This window comes from Fusarium verticillioides, chromosome 3 (genome assembly GCF_000149555.1).
Source record: "Fusarium verticillioides 7600 chromosome 3, whole genome shotgun sequence".
NCBI lineage: Eukaryota > Fungi > Ascomycota > Sordariomycetes > Hypocreales > Nectriaceae > Fusarium > Fusarium verticillioides.
Window position 1 is genome coordinate 1,791,197 of NC_031677.1, and position 16,325 is coordinate 1,807,521.

The 16,325-nt window shown below is 51.1% G+C and overlaps 6 protein-coding genes across 8 annotated transcripts; 3 read left to right on the forward strand and 3 right to left on the reverse strand.

The window, feature by feature from the left end:
• Positions 1-262: 262 nt before the first annotated feature.
• On the forward strand, positions 263-4,925 carry FVEG_08060 (hypothetical protein). Of its 3 annotated transcripts, XM_018896861.1 has the most exons (5): positions 263-463; positions 574-2,238; positions 2,337-3,125; positions 3,181-3,697; positions 3,750-4,925. In XM_018896861.1, exons 2-5 carry the CDS (start codon positions 1,557-1,559, stop codon positions 3,811-3,813), a joined length of 2,052 nt encoding a protein of 683 aa, XP_018754391.1. In that variant the 5' UTR covers positions 263-463; positions 574-1,556; the 3' UTR covers positions 3,814-4,925. The 3 variants fall into 3 exon arrangements, with proteins under 3 accessions (XP_018754391.1, XP_018754390.1, XP_018754389.1); XM_018896860.1 differs by having other exon boundaries at positions 263-2,238; XM_018896859.1 differs by having other exon boundaries at positions 263-2,238; positions 3,181-4,925.
• On the reverse strand, positions 4,636-5,835 carry FVEG_08061 (hypothetical protein). The gene has a single exon (XM_018896862.1). The coding sequence runs from the start codon at positions 5,691-5,693 to the stop codon at positions 5,112-5,114; it is 582 nt and encodes a 193-aa protein (XP_018754392.1). The 5' UTR covers positions 5,694-5,835; the 3' UTR covers positions 4,636-5,111.
• Positions 5,836-5,924: 89 nt separating this feature from the next.
• Positions 5,925-7,888, forward strand: FVEG_08062 (hypothetical protein). The gene is made up of 2 exons (XM_018896863.1): positions 5,925-6,753; positions 6,810-7,888. Exons 1-2 carry the CDS (start codon positions 6,150-6,152, stop codon positions 7,586-7,588), a joined length of 1,383 nt encoding a protein of 460 aa, XP_018754393.1. The 5' UTR covers positions 5,925-6,149; the 3' UTR covers positions 7,589-7,888.
• Positions 7,650-10,705, reverse strand: FVEG_08063 (minichromosome maintenance protein 7 (cell division control protein 47)). The gene is made up of 5 exons (XM_018896864.1): positions 10,480-10,705; positions 10,171-10,424; positions 9,987-10,120; positions 8,014-9,934; positions 7,650-7,943 (listed from the first exon to the last, which is right to left on the reverse strand). Exons 1-5 carry the CDS (start codon positions 10,526-10,528, stop codon positions 7,857-7,859), a joined length of 2,445 nt encoding a protein of 814 aa, XP_018754394.1. The 5' UTR covers positions 10,529-10,705; the 3' UTR covers positions 7,650-7,856.
• A 165-nt stretch (positions 10,706-10,870) lies between these two features.
• On the forward strand, positions 10,871-14,986 carry FVEG_08064 (hypothetical protein). The gene is made up of 2 exons (XM_018896865.1): positions 10,871-11,186; positions 11,248-14,986. The coding sequence occupies exons 1-2, from the start codon at positions 11,070-11,072 to the stop codon at positions 14,755-14,757; spliced, it is 3,627 nt and encodes a 1,208-aa protein (XP_018754395.1). The 5' UTR covers positions 10,871-11,069; the 3' UTR covers positions 14,758-14,986.
• FVEG_08065 (3'(2'),5'-bisphosphate nucleotidase) lies at positions 11,449-16,161 on the reverse strand. The gene is made up of 2 exons (XM_018896866.1): positions 14,325-16,161; positions 11,449-14,265 (listed from the first exon to the last, which is right to left on the reverse strand). The coding sequence occupies exon 1, from the start codon at positions 15,928-15,930 to the stop codon at positions 14,869-14,871; it is 1,062 nt and encodes a 353-aa protein (XP_018754396.1). The 5' UTR covers positions 15,931-16,161; the 3' UTR covers positions 11,449-14,265; positions 14,325-14,868.
• Positions 16,162-16,325: the final 164 nt, after the last annotated feature.

Sequence of the window (16,325 nt, forward strand, 5' to 3'; positions counted from 1 at the left end):
TCAAGTTGGTACCCAGTACCTGACTGACTGTTTGTACATGATGGCTGAGGGTGCCTGTGCCTGTGCCTTTCCAGGTGCCTCTTATTGGGGTGAGATAGATTGGATTGGATGGATTGGATGCCACCCCCATTTGCTCACAGCAGCCCCTCGTGATTGAACGAACCCCTGGCAAAGAGCAAAGCAAGTGCCAATACTCCGTATAAGCCGACCTAAGGTATTTATTCCTTTAGTGAGCAAGAAAACTCCTGACAGTATCCGTAAATAAGGGTGCCAAAAAAGGATCGGTATTGATCTTGAGGTTCACCTAAATCTATATTAAATCTTTTTGTCATTTATTAGCATAGAAGTCAGAAGTTTTCTTGCCCACTCAAGGCCACCCTGCAAGTAATACTGTAACTACCTAAGCAGGCCGTCAAAAGCCAAGACTTCGTCTTTGTTCGTCCCTTGTTCCTGGTCCTTCTCCGTATGTACAACGTTCCACATCCTGTCCCTTGCTCCTTTTGGGATCTGCCAACCTTTGGTCATCATCATCAGCTGCACTGCCTGACTGACTGACTGCACGCACACTTCAAGGATGCACTACCTGCTCTGATACCCGACCTTTACTCGACCGTACGCAACCGTTCCGTGAAGCGGTCAACAGTAAGCTTTATATGCAGGCTGTTACCTCGTTGATTGGAACTACTTGGTTACTCGGGGCTACCGAATGTTGTGTGTCCAGCGGCACTCTTCTCCAAAGCAACCTACTGACGGCTGGGAATCGGACATTTTTGACACACCAATGCCGGGCTCTAGAATTAGCCCTACCACGATCGAATAATATTGGATTCATATTACTACGCATATAATATTGAATGACCCATTACTGAAGCCTGACAAAAGCCCAACGCAATACGACATTACCAAGTACCTACCTACCTATCTAATAACAGTCAACGATGCACCCAGCTGCATAGCATAACACGATACAACACAACAACAACACCGCCTGCAGAGGCGAGAGGGCATTCATTTCAAGACTACGAGACTTTCCCTCTTCTTCCCATCTTCAAAATACAGACCGACCTGCCTCTTCTCCCTCTCCCTTTCCTTTTTTTGCCCTTATATTATATTTCTATCTCGTCCTCTGTTACTCCCGACAGCTTGGCTTCTGCCCCATGCTTTCCAGCGACATTGGAGTGCCCCTGACCTAGCTACACAACAGTGCCAGCTAGCACTCCCACCACCACTAGAATTGTTGACGCGCCCACCTCTTCCTCATCGGCCACCAATCGTCAAACCCCCGTTCCATATTGCCCTTTGAGTATATCTGTTTCTCCGGCTCGAGGTCCTGCCTTCACAGGCTGGTCTTGCTCAATTATCCGACTGTGACCCGCAACAAGATCGGATTGAGGGATAGAGGCACAACAGACCGATCCCCCCCCCCCGGCCCGCTGTTTGAACCCCCTCCCGTTTCGCCCACCGTGGGAGTGGGAGTTTGCGAAGCAGGGCCCGCGTTTGTGTCTACGTTTGCGACAGCGATTGTGAGACTGCGCCGTGAGCAGACAGGATTCAGAATGGGTCGTAAGGCGGCACCGCAGCCGCTGGAGCTTTCGTCTCAGAGTTCGCCTCAGGCCCAAACCCAAGCACACGCCCAGTTTGAATCTGGCGCTGTTTTACGCAGTAGAGACGATTCGCCGACTACTGAAACCGTTTCTCCAGGTGTGTCGCCGGTCGAGTCCAAATCACCCCGGTCTCCCCGCTCCTCTCCTTTCCACAGTCGGTTTTCACCCTTGAGAAACCAAGGTGGAAAGCACAGGAAAGTGTCACACACAACATCTGCATTAGCAGACGCAACTGTAGAGGGGAAGCCATCATCATCAACACCACCACCACAACCATCAGCACCGGTGCCAATACCTGTACAACGACCCTCAACTGCCACAACATCTACCGAATGGAGTAGGGAAGAATCTGTATCAAGACAGCCTTTACGGCAGACGCGCGAGGATCCCTCGACCTATCCTTCCATCTCGTCTACTCTTGAAGAACACCAGCCCGATCTACCAGCAACAACTGCAGTACAGCCAGCGTCAGACAATATAAAAAAAGGTGCCAAAAACGGGTTCTTCCATTTCAATAAACAACCCAAGTCTTCGAACCAGCCTCAACCGCATGCCCACCACCGAAAACAAACCGAGACAAGAGCTCAGGTATTGTCGAGGGGCAGTGACGGATCCAATCGACCAAGACACGGAGGTATGTAAACATTGAGCCAAGCTTAGTTGGGATGATCCATTATACTTTAGCCATCGCGCGCAGGCCTAGGTCCATGACGAACTGCTGACATGATGCAGACAAACACGATCCAAGCCCAAGTGCCTCATACACCGAAGATACTCTACACAAACCCGTTTCCGCCGATCCTCTTCGAAGCGACTTGTCTTTATCATCCGCTGGCGACTACGATACTGCTTCACCTCAGTCTTTAACAAAGAAAGGCAGGTCGAAGCCTTTTGGTCTGCTGAACCGCAGCCGATCCAATCGCGACAAAGAAGACGCCAGCCCCGAGCTCAACCCGGCCTCTTCTCCTCGTCAGGGTAACGAACCTGAACTGCACCTCAATTCTGTGCCGTACAAGACTGCGAACCAAGGTAGTGATCGTTCTATCAGGGACATGATGAATTCTGCAGTCCGAAATCGATCTGAGGACCGCGCGCCAAGAGATTCGTCTTCTACCAGGAGGGCACAACGCGACAAGGAATCAAAGACTCAACCGTCCTCTCTGAACGAGAACGGAGGCTCTTTTTTCAATGGCCTCAAGAGCTCTGGTACCCGTGCCGCTGGCATGCTGAGTGACCGTTTTTTCAACAAGAGTGGGCGTGGAGGTCGAGAGGACAAGGATGCTCTCGACGATGAACACTATCAAATAAAAGTTATCAACTTACCACTAGTTGAACAAACACGATTGACGAGAATATCGAAGCGCCTCGAGGATTCAAGGGACAAGACGGAGTTCTGGATGCCTGCCTTTCCTTGGCGAGCAATAGATTATCTAAACTACAAGGGATGCGAAGTTGAGGGTCTTTATCGTGTTCCAGGTAGTGGGCCTCAGATCAAGAAATGGCAGCGTAAGTTCGATGAACGTAAGTTTATACCGTCTTCCTGATAAGCGAAGGAACGCAGATTAACTTGGAACAGAATACGACGTCAACCTGTTCAACGAGCGCGACCTTTACGACATCAACATAATTGGTTCGATGCTAAAGGCTTGGCTACGAGAACTTCCCGATGAGCTGTTCCCCAAAGCGGCACAGGATCGAATCGCAAGAGAATGCGCAGGCGCTGAGGAAGTTCCTGAGCTACTTATCGAAGAGCTCTCGAATCTCTCCCCCTTCAACTATTATCTGCTTTTTGCCATCACATGCCACCTCAGTCTTCTCTTAGCCCACTCGGACAAAAACAAGATGGACTTTAGGAACCTGTGCATCTGCTTCCAGCCGTGTATGAAGATCGACGCGTTCTGCTTTAAGTTCTTGGTGTGCGACTGGCGCGACTGCTGGAGAGGATGCAAGAACGAGGCCAAGTATATCGAGGAGGAATACATGATCTTCGACCAGCCTCCACCAAGGGGTCTCGCTGAACCAGCGAAGCCAAGACCACAAGATGAGTCGGAGGACGACCGACAACAACTCTCCTCTTCAGGGAGCAGCAAGCAGTCAGGCCGCCTCAGCCCCAGCGACCAGAAATCAAAGCTGAAGAAGAAGCAGCTCCAGATATCCCCCTCCAACGGAAGCTTCGTTTCGAACGAATCGACGGCCCCAACCGCCTTGACCATCAATAGCGACCGCGAGTTAGGCAGGACCTCGAGCGAACTGCGGCCCTTGTCACCTATCATGCCTCTATCTCCCCTCGGCTTCTAAAATCAGGGACATCCTGACGACACGCTGCATTCCACAAGCATATTCACGCCCGGCTACCCATGGAGGTGGTTAAAAAGATAGCCGAGGCAGAAAGACCATACCTCGAAGAAATAGAGGTCTTGAGGCCGAGATGAGGATGCACTAAGTGCTTAATCTATCTCGGCACCTCTCTGCGACTCTACCTCAACTGAGGGTAAATGTCTTAAGTTTCAACCACGGCGTCTGCCACGATGAAGTCCGCGACTCCATCCTTCGGCGATAGCCAATTCATGATGGCACGCCCTTATGACCTTGTCATTCGATTTGATTGCGCATTTTTGGTTGTTTCTAACACCTGGCGTTTCTGGACAGTTGTCCAGCAGTTTGGCACGGTTTGGCAATGTGCAATCGAGTAAAACATTCAAGGAATGCTTTAAATTTGGCTCACCTATCCACGACACCAAGCGAGTGATGTTCTTGACCTGCACTTTGTCTTTTATCTGTTGTTTGGTATACCCCATGATGCATTTTGAGGAGAATATCGTCCGGGGTGTCTTGTACCCTGCGTTAGTGGGGAATCTTGTTTGAAGTTCCAGCGTTTCTGATTCTGATGATTTATCGACAAACATGCTGCGGCTTTGCCCAAGCTGATTATGTAGCTCGCTCTCGAGCACTCTGGTGAGGCAAGCTGCCCTGGTAAGAATTGTGTTTGGCTATCATGTTGCAGTGAAATGAAGACACGCCAAGCTAGAGAGGAGCATGGAGATTACCAAAATATGGAGTATATCTGTTTCTGATGACTAGAAATCGCCGAGAGCGGAGGGTTGTTGGGTAGCAGAGTTGAAATTGGCAGACACTACCTAATAGATAGTGCCTGGAATTTAGTGAATATACTCCGCCAGAAATCGCTTATCTATTAAATGCATAATCTTCATCAAGATCAACTATCAGGTTGGGGGAGAACCGTTGGTAGTTGTATTTCGTTGTTACGCATAGCCGGGACATGGAATCCAAGCCAGACAACAAGGAGGGTGACAGCTGCAGTGTCTTCCTTTTCCATTCTTTTCTTCCAAAGCCGAACGTCTAAACCATCCCAAGTCCCTAGCTTTTAACATGCCGATTCGAAACGCCAATCTCCTGAACGCCGCTCCATGCTCAACAGCAATAGTCTTGGCTAAGGCTGACAATAAATTGCCGACTCATCTCGTTCCCTTTTAAAGCTGTCGCAGCCTATTTTCCTGTGCCTTGAGCTTGGTTCTTGCGCATCTTTCGCTCGTTGCGCTTGATTCTCTCCTTGCGCTCTCTTCGACCATCGCCACGGATTGATGTACCCTCTTTTCGCTTCTTTTCGGCTTCCATATCAACCTCGACAATCGGCCAGTCCTCGCCTTTCTTGTTGAGAGCTTTGTATCCCCACTTGCGCTGCCATTCGCCTGTCTGCTCGTCGAAGGCAAGGTTGCGACGCTGCTCGCGAGTCTTGGGCTTAATACCCTTCTTAGCGGCGAAGCGCTCCCACTTAGTAGGAGGCTTGGCCTGCGGAACGGGCTTCTCGCGGGGGAGACGGGTGCTCGGGGCGGGAAGGGTGAGAAGGACACCCTCGGCGGTGGAGTTGAGAGGGCAGGTGGAGAGGAACTGGTTGATGAGAGACTGAGCACCGTCCCGGGCAAGCTCGGCGAGGGACTGCTCGAGATTATCGCGGTCGAGAGTGACGGGGTTTGGGTCCTCTGCGAGGAGATGGCCGAGATCGAATGTGTAGGGCGTGGGCTTCTCGACTGCGACAGGCAGCTTTGGCTTAGAGCTTGGGAGCGCCATTGCGATATTCGTGGGAGTAAATAACAATTATAGAGGCTGATGTTGAGGTCTCTTGGAAATCGTCATAAACTTGTCAAAGGATGAACAGGTTTGTCGTTGCAATGCGCTCTCTTGTTATGGTACTGGTACTGGTAATTGGAACTTTTTTTTCTGAGTACTACCACCTATCTTTTTTCTGTACCGATAAGGCATGCCGGATCAGTGGGCAGCCGTTTTTCCGAGACAGGGTCTATAAGCCAATCACAGGATCGCAGTCCTTTACCCCAGTACCTTTGAGGTGGGTGGTTTAATCCACCCGAGATTTTCGAAACGGCATTCAACTTCAGCTCACGACGGCCTCTAAACGAGCGTCGTAGAACCGGCCCAATTGGCGTCAAATCGACGATAGACGCCGCTCTCGCCATCTTTATCTAAGAAGAGCCTGTCAGCCGTCAGTTTGGGACAGTGTTGCAAGCAATGGCGTCCGCCAATTCGCTTCGATGCCTCATGAGGCCGACTATTCCCAGGGCTCCTCGAATTATACCGGTTCTCCTCGCCCCATTTTCAACTTCAACCGCTGCTCTCGCCGTCTCAGCTCCTCCGGCAATCAAGAGCCGCCGAGACCTTCCACAAAAGGTCAAGAAGTCCTATAAGAAACGTGCCAATGTGACGCCTGTCCGAAAACCTCAGCCTGGCGAGCGAAAGGCCTTCCGAAAGCGCATCCAGCTCAGCAATAACAGTGCTCTACCTGTCGCAGGCCTTGCAAATCTGGATGCCAGTAACATGACCAAGGCTGAGAGTGCTGGAAAGATGTTTGCTATTCCTGATCAGGTTGTGGATCATCTCCGTGCCCTCGAGGCTTTCAAGACGACACAGACATGGAACTTATTCCGAAAACCCCATGTTCTGCAGCGCAAAGAGACAGTCGATTTGATGAAGAAACTTGAGCTATCGGCCAAAGAAAAGACGGCTCTTAAGTGTGTGTTGACGGGTAGTAAGCTGTCTGGAAAGAGTATGGCCATGCTACAGGCTATGGCATATGCACTTCTTAACAACTGGGTGGTATTCCATGTCCCCGAAGGTACATAACCCCGAACGACCCCTTCACGTTTTCATGCCCCTGACTGACCATAACAGGTCAGGATCTGACCAACGGCAACACTGAATACTCGCCCATTCCCGAGACTGAGCCAATACAGTTCTCCCAACCCATCTACTGCCTTAAGATGATACAGAGCCTCTATAGAGCCAACCGTGTCGTTCTTGAAAAACTCAACATCGAGAAGGACTGGTCCAAGTTCACTAACCTCAAGGAGGGCGCTACCCTCGCTGATCTGGCTCTCAGCGCAAAGGAGGCCGAGTACGCATGGCCAACCCTCCTTGCCCTATGGACTGAGCTCACCCTGCCTGGGCGACCCCCCGTTCTCTTTGCTCTTGACGGTCTTGCCCACATCAACAAGATCAGTGATTACAGAGACCCCTCGTTCAACGAGGTACATGCCCATGAACTGGCTCTTGTCCGCCTCTTCATTGACGCCCTATCTGGCAAGACTCCTCTCCGTAATGGCGGTGCTGTCATCGCCGCCACCTCAGAGAACAACTCGCATCACCATCCATCACAAGAGCTTGTTCTCTCGCAGCTTGAGGCTGGCCAGGCGGGCCGTGAGATCCCCAAGCCTGACCCCTATGAGCGCAAATATGACGAGCGTGTGTACGAGGCGCTCAAGAACAGCTGGGTTCTCCGTCTTGAGGGTATCACGAAGGACGAGGCTCGCTCTTTAATGGAATACTGGGGCGCCAGCGGGCTTTTCCGACATGTTCTCAATTCAAGAACAGTGTCCGAGAAGTGGACCGTGGGCGGCCACGGTAATGTTGGTGAGATGGAGCGTGCTGCATTGATGCAAATGAGGCTGTAAATGTATTCTAGAAATGTACAATACTGGTGTTTGAAACCCGAAAAATGCACTGCTTCTTTGCATACCACCTGTGCTACACGAAGGATTAAAGCTTTATGCTTGTTATTGCAGCTGAGTTATTTATTGGTTGGTGTTTGTTGTGATAGAAACCTCATGCCCAATTCTCATCATTGACAGAGCTCTACCAGCATACTATTCTCATCTACCTTCATATGCCAAAACGCCAGACCTTTACATAGAACATCTTACTTCGTTACATGCCCAGCTCTCAAAAATCCATGTCATCCTCTTGGTCGTTATCAAGATCGCTGTTGACAAATACCAGTCTTGCACCATTCCTGGTGGTTTGCCAGACCTGTTAACCATTGTTAGCGATTTGTTCATATACGAAGGAGCGTCTCCAAAAAAAAAAAAAAAGTACTTACATCCATGGTGGTGTATTCTTGCACAGCGTTGGACCACTGGTCGGCAGTAAAGCCTCGAGCGATGACTCGCGCCTTTAATTGCGTCATGCTCAGCTCAATACCCAGATCTTCCTCGCCAGCGGTATCCTCAGGACGGCATTGACCGGCATCAGCAAGTTGCTTGACGAAGTTGTAAATTCTGCTGCTGGGATCCGCGTGCGCTCGACCAGTGCCAAGATCGTTGTTCAGACTTTCTTTGCTAGCCTCGACTAGTCTGAGAGCCTCATCAACATCGTCTTGAGTGACCTCATTGCTGAATCGAAGTCGGGCCAAGGCCTGGGCCAGACGGACAACACCCAAGAGGGTACGAGGGGTTGTGTGGGTAAACTGCTTGCCCTTCTTCTCAGCGCGCTGCTGCTGGTCTCGCATGCGTACGTATGTCTTGATCATGTACTCAGAGACCGTTTCAGGAACGACAGGTCGGTATGTCCTTGCTTGGGCAATGTAGGATCGCACTTCATGAGGACTGAAGACAACATTATCAGTACCGATATCGGGATGTCGGCTGTTCATATGCACAAACGCAACGTGCTTGGCAAGCTGTTCGTCTGTTTCGCGCGTAGGGGTATCAAGAAGCAGGAATAGGATATCGAAACGGGATAACAGCGCGGCGGGGAGATTAATGTTTTCGACAGGGGAGATTCGAGGATTATATCGTCCATAAACAGGGTTAGCGGCGGCAAGAATAGAGGTGCGAGCGTTGAGGGTTGTTGAGATTCCGGCCTTTGAAATGGATATTGTTTGCTGTTCCATTACTTCGTGAATGGCTGTACGGTCAGTCTCGTCCATCTTGTCGAACTCATCAATACAGCAGATTCCGTTATCAGCCAGGACGAGAGCACCACCTTCAAGAACCATTTCATCCGTGACAGGATCACGCATAACAGCGGCCGTGAGACCCACACCACTGCTTCCACGACCTGAGGTGTAGACGCCACGAGGGGCGACCTTTGAAATGTACTTGAGGAGCTGAGATTTGGCCACACCAGGATCACCCATCAAGCAGATGTTGATATCGCCACGAATCTTCATTCCGTCTCCCATTTCCTTCGTCACACCACCAATAAGTAGAAGAAGAAGAGCCTTTTTAACATCAAGGTGTCCGAAGATTTCGGGAGCAATCGACTTCGCCAACAGTTCGTAGACTTGGCCAGTCTGGCGGTATTTTTCAATCCGACGGACCAGTGTGGAGTCAACAATCATCTCACTGTATGCCTTTTTGTGTTGGAGAACGTGATGTGCCTCGAGATAAGTATCAGTGAGCAGACCAGCCTTCATCGCTTTGAAACCTGTATAAGGGGTGGGGAGGAAGATGCCCGAGATATCGACAACATCACCAGGATTAATTTGGCGGACAAGAGTGCCATGGCAGAGGACGGTAAGACTTCGAGGAATCTGACCAATTGGGACCTGCTCGGCCATCTCCTGGACCTTGACCTCCTGGAAAGGCAAGAACTTTGAGGCTCTCGAAGAAGGGTTGAGTTGACCCTTGGCCTGGTTCTGCTTGCAGTCCTCAGAGGGGCACATAGTTAAGGGGCCATATTGCTTGTCAGTAACAGGCTGGAAGATTTCACAGCCACATCTGTCGCAAGTGTAGGCGCTGACTTGAACGATGGGTTTGACATCAGAAACTCGAGTGGCGATCGCACGAATGGTAATAAGATGACCCAAGTGCTCGCCGCGCACTTGTCGAACTGCCAGAGCTTTTGTGGATTGGCTTGAGGTGCCAGTCCTGGGCTTGAACACGAGGGTATACCTGCGAGTGAGCTCGGCAGGGAACTTGTCATCTGCAGCAGTAGGGTCTCGCTCAGCGGCTTCGTCCAGTTCTCGGTTTCGGATTTGTCGTCGAGCCATCAACACGTCGAGAACGTCGTCCTTGAAGCTATTCGCTGGTCAATCCGGTGCATCAACATTTGGGTCACTCGAGTACTTACTTCACATCCGCGCTCATTGGAGGCATGACCTCATCCACAGCTCGGGAAAATATTTCGACGTAGTGTTTTGTGTTCATCTCGATGGAATCAACAAGTCTCATACTGTCCTCGCGGTCGAACGCTTGGTTCTCCCACTACAAGCATGTTAGTACTTTGGTGGAAAAGGGAGTATCGCAAATCATACGGTTGCTAAATCGTCAAGATCAATCGTCGCCTCGTCAATCATTCGATCCGAGAGTTGCTGCAGCATACTCTTGTACTTATACTGAGGAGCACGCCGCTCCTTGGCTTGTTGCCGGTTCGCATCTTGCCCATCCTCATCCATTAAATCATACTCGTCGTCGAGGTCATCTTCTCCGATGGTGATATTGCCTAGTGCAGTTGTGATGGTTTGCTCTGGTGATGTCTTGAATCCCGTCAAGAACTCCTGAAAGGCATCTATACCGATAATTAGCTTATGTGGGGAGCTAAGTGCAGCAGGAAATGTACTGACGTTGCTGCTTCTCATAGCTGACAGGGGCCTTGAACTCGCGCAGCGCCATTATGAAGAAATCTTATAAGGATCTCAAATTTGAAGAGCGCTGGAAGATCAAGTTTGTGCGGTGCGGTGCTGTATAGTACAAAGCGAATGGAGAGATGCGATCGCGATGCACAAATTGAGTGGACTAGGGGCCAGTCGCAGGGGGGCAACGGTGGTTGCGATGGGCCCTGCCTCCCTCCACGGGCAAGCGCGCACAGCGAACGCGTCTTTTCGCGTTTCGCGACGCACAGCCACATGCAGAGTTTAATTGACACCCGCCACCGTTACAGCCACAGCGGTATCGCAGGAAAGCATGGGCCACCCACCGAAGCTGTAGGTAGTTAGGTAGTCTAAAGCTGGGGAAGGGACGGGGATGATCACCGAGCACGTGTAGGGACCTCGGCTGCGGGACGAGAAAGGGACTCCAGATCGGAAATGTTTCGGCACCTGAGCTGAGTTGAGCTGAGCTGAGCTGTGCTTCTTCCCACCGACAAGTAATAATATCCTCCCGTGAGAGGCCGACTCAAATCGAATTCGAGTCTTCTCAATTGCTCAAGCGCATCATGCCTCCCAGACGAAATGCGCAGTCCGTCTCGGCGGAGATATCCCTATCTCACCTCAAGAGCTGCTTGGTCAACCTTCCTACATCACTGGTCTCCCTCCTAGTCAATGTCAATACTGTAAGAACCTTCTTCTTCCCTGATTTGCTCCACTGGCAAGTTTTCTGACCATAGCTTATAGCCTGCACAAAATGTCATCATCGAGCTCAGCTATCGTGAGGCCTCGCCGACAGGAGCCGGCTCCCAGCAGCGCTCAATATTCGTAGGATGGACAGGTATGCCCAGCAAGAGGAGGACCGCTCCTCCTGGGACCCGCGATGGACCCAATGGCTCGCGGTCATCCCGCGATCAGGAGGTTCAGCTTGTTGAACTCGATGCCACACTAGCCAAGTCACTAGGTATATCAGAAGGGCAGAAGATCACGGCCACCATTCATCTTGATCCTCCGCTGGCGCATACGATCAACATTGAGCCCCTTACACCGGAGGACTGGGAGATCATTGAGCTACATGCGACATTTCTTGAACTGAACCTCATCTCTCAAATTCGAGCGCTCCCGAACCCGCTATACACAATTGGCGACAACCCCGTCGAGCCCCATGCGTTGACACTGCATCTATCTCCGACATCGACTGCAAGTATTAAAGTCATTTCGCTGGACCCTTCACCCCCGGCCGACGTGCCATTCGCAAAGATATCTCCCGATGCCGAGGTCATCGTTGCGCCAAAGACGAGGCAAAAGAGCTCGCACAGCTCAGGCGACCACCGCAGCGTAGCCAGCACTTCCAAGTCCAAACGAAGCGCGACCAGTACGGTGCGCCGGCGAAGCGCCAAGGAAGAGCGGAGGCCTACTATGTTTCTGCGTGGTCTTGACCGAAGCTCATGTGAAGAATGGTTTGATGAAGGACCCCTGGTTCAGGACATGAGTGTTTGGGTTGATCACGACCTTCTCTCCGGCGAAGCCTTCAAAGGGGTCAACTATGTCGCGGTCGATGTTATTAGACCAGCTGGTCTGCAACAGCCCCAACCAGAAGAAGGTGGCGTTCCTGCTGGGACGACTGCGGCCACAAAAGTCATTGCTCATCTCAGATCATGGATTGATCCTCCCAACAGTCAATCAGTTGCTCTTTCGTCGTCCCTTTGTGCAAGTCTTGGGTGTTCTGGCATGGTTGGCGGGATAGTCAAGCTTCAAGCAGCTCCACAGCAACTCCCCAAGACTGCGGTTCAGAGCATCAAGGTTTTTCCTTTCGCCACAAATGCAAAGACGGTCGAAGGCCTGCGGTTTGGTGGAGAATCCAAGGCTGAGAAGGAAGAGTCTGCGAAGCGGTTCCGACAAATCTATGCCGCTACTAGAGGTACTGACGGGCTTCTTCAAGGGCCTCTGACAGACGGCTCCATTATTAGCTTATACGGCGGTCTTGATCCTCCTCAGGGGTGGGAAGGCGGCATCATTAAATTTGCCTTTGGTGGTGATTTTCAGGAGAACAAAGACGCTGCGAATTGGCTTCTTGGACTCGATACTAAACTCCCGATTGACTTTCAGCCACCAACCCCTCGGCCATCATGGCTGACCGAAACGGATGGGTTTGAGCGTCAACCAACCCACGATTCTCTCCTTGTTGGAATCGACTCCTTGCTGGATAATTTACAGTCTAATCTTGTCCACCTTTCTTCGGTCCTTCTCACTGGTGGCATGGGATCCGGAAAATCTTCAATTGCTCGACACTTGGCACAAAAACTTCGACAAGATTCATTATTCCATACATTATACTACCCTTGTCGGAAACTAGTCAATGACGAGACACGGATCTCAACCATAAAGGAAACTTTGAACCGCTTGTTCGCCACTGCCAGCTGGGGTGCACGCTTGAACGGAAAAGCTGTGGTAGTTCTTGATGACCTGGACAAGCTTTGTCCTGTAGAAACCGAACTTCAGGTTGGCAATGACAATGGAAGGAGCAGGCAAGTCGGTGAGATCCTGTGCTCGATCGTCAGGCAATACTGTACCCGCGACAGCGGTGTTGTTCTCCTGGCCACAGCTGAGGGCAAGGAGTCGATCAATGGTGTTGTAGTCAGTGGCCATGTCGTGCGCGAGATCGTCGAACTCAAGGCGCCCGATAAGGAATCGAGACGCCGAGTGATGGAATCTATCGTTATGCAGGATGCCATAACGGCTGACGAAGCTCAGACACAGTTCAGCGATGAAAGTCGACCACAAACTGCCGACGGCAGCATGACGGAGGACAGTGGTGCTTGGATGGACGGCGCTAGTCATGCAAGCAAGGAGAGTCATCCGACAAAGACGAGCGGCTTCATCTTGGACCCAGATCTTGACTTCCTTGACATTTCTGGGTCTACAGACGGCTACATGCCCGGTGACATCAATGTCCTTGTGTCTCGTGCGAGGAACGAGGCTATCATTCGTGCCATCGCTGAGTCGCCAGACTCGACAGGCGCCATTCACTTGGCAAGGGCTGATTTTGACAAGGCTCTCAAGGGGTTCACGCCAGCCTCATTGAGGAATGTGTCGCTGCAGAGTTCGTCAACAAGCTTCAAGTCGATTGGAGGACTGCAAGAGACACGACAAGTGCTCTTGGAGACGCTACAATACCCAACTAAATATGCGCCAATCTTTGCGCAGTGTCCGCTACGCCTTCGATCCGGCCTTCTTCTTTACGGATATCCTGGTTGCGGTAAGACACTTCTTGCCAGCGCTGTTGCCGGCGAGTGTGGCCTCAATTTTATCAGTGTCAAGGGCCCTGAAATTCTGAACAAGTATATCGGTGCCTCTGAGAAGAGTGTTCGAGATCTGTTTGATAGGGCCCAGGCGGCGAAGCCATGTGTACTCTTCTTCGATGAGTTTGACTCCATTGCACCCAAGAGAGGACACGACTCTACGGGTGTTACGGACCGTGTGGTCAACCAGCTTCTCACACAGATGGATGGTGCCGAAGGGCTGTCCGGTGTCTACGTGCTGGCAGCTACTTCACGACCTGACCTGATCGATCCTGCTCTTCTTCGTCCCGGCCGTCTGGACAAGTCTTTGTTGTGCGATATGCCTTCTCTGGACGATCGTGTTGACATTATCAAGGCGCTGTTTCAAAAAGTCAGACTCTCAGATGAGTTGACCGAATCCGATGGGCCACTGACGGACATTGCTCGCCGTACTGAGGGCTTCTCGGGTGCTGACCTTCAGGCTCTTGTTTCCAATGCTCAGCTCGAGGCTATTCACGATGTTTTGGATGTTGATGGACCTACAGTTACTTCTAAACGACCCAACGGAACCAATGGAAAGTCGAATACCACACCTAGCTTCGTCCAGTTCCGTTATGGTAAAGACGCCAAACCTCTGACTGAGGCGACGCCAAAAAGCAAGTCTGCTGCTCTGGTGGAGAACGCATCTATTTTGGCAAAGCTTGAAGAGATCAAGATAGCTCGTAAGAAGTTGAAGCAAATCCATGGGGCTCCCGCCGCCAACACAGACGCCAAGGCGCAAAGCAGCGATCAGAGGGAAGTGGTGATTGAATGGGACCACCTCATAAAGGCTCTGGATAACACACGGGCGAGTATCAGTTCTGAGGAGAAGGCCAGATTGCAGAGGATATATACCGAGTTTGTTGTGGGTAGAAGTGGCCAAATGAAGGATGGGCAGGGAAGCATGGAGATTGGAGGCCGAAGCAGCTTGATGTGAGATATGGGTTTGGCATGTATAGAATATGGATGTGAACGTAGATGCCAGCATCTTGGATTAAGTTTCGTTATCTTTTGAGATTCTCGATAGAGCTTTTTATATTATAGCTGGTTAAGTGGAGGCGGCGTCTTCAGCAAGAATCGTCTTCATACTCTCAAGAACGGCAGCGTGGATACCCTGTCTCGCTGCAAGCAGTCCATTGTTCTGGCTCAGATCCCTTCCAGCTCCAAAGTCCATATCCTTGCCGTTGAGATCGGTTACTTTACCGCCGGCTTCGGTCAAGATAAGCTGAGCTCCAGCATGATCCCAGATATGCATCACGACATCGTCAGATGAAGGGATGCGCAGCTGGAAATCACCGCCGCCAACGAGGAGTGCCGCATAACGGATGTGTGATGAGTACAGCTCGATGTTTGGAAATTCAGCACCGAAAGAGCTTGCGAGTTTGCGGATGAGGTCGTGACGAGACGTCGAACCACTCGAGTAGTTGATGATCTGAGCTTCAGCGGGGCTTGAGGCTTTGGCGACGCTGTCAAGAGGCTGAGCTGGCTGGAGACCGCTGAAATCCATTTTGCGAATCGTGGTGCCTTGACCGCGAACTGCGGTGAGCATAAGACCCAAACCATCTTTGTCGATGGTTGACTCTGCAACTTTATCATCCATGGGCTTGAGGTTTGCACAGCCCAAAACACCAACGACCTCCTTTCCATCCTCTACCAAGGCTAGGGAGACAGCGTATTGTTCTCCCTTGAGGAACGTAGCTGTTCCATCGATAGGATCCATTACCCAGAATCGCCCCTTTCTCCCACCCTGACCACGTCCTCCAAGATCGATCACCTCAAGAAGCTCCTCAACATCCTTGGGGCTCGCAAGGAGGGCTTCGTCGTCTGAGTTCTCGAGGTGAGCGCCAGAGGCAAGTTCCCAAACACGCTGCTTCAAGGCGGGATCTTCTCTAAGAGCGCTAGAATCTTCCTCGCCGACGAAGTTGTCACCGGGAAATGCCTTGCGGAGGGCGCTGATGAGAACAGCTTGAGCAGCGAAGTCAGCGGCGGTAACGGGAGAGTCGTCTGATTTTGAAATGCCGCTGACGGTCGACTGGACTCTTTTTGTCAGGATCGATGCCCGTAGCACGGCGAGCTCTGCGATTTGACGCTCAAGAGTATAGGATGACATGGTGGCGTTGTAGTGTTGGGTGTTGATGTTGGTGGAGGTGGAGATATCGGGATTGTTATTTGGTGAGCTGCTGTAATATGCGGTGCTAATAAGAAGTAGAGTGATTTATTTATGATGCGATATTTCAGAATATGTTATGCATGAGATCGATTGAGTGAGAGGACGAGGGACAAGGCGGTGGTGATTTGGTGTTTCCCCACGGATCCACAGCATATCATGATGCAGTCAATGAGCGTCGTTTATTTATTCATGTATGAGACATGAGAATAACAAATCAATGCCCGCCCATTGCGACCACGTTTCGTCCTAGTGTTGTGAGCTGTGCAAGATATGAGATGGCTATTCAAGAGGTAACAGGAGCTTGAGTCGATCTCTCCATGGTATTCGTGGTCGGT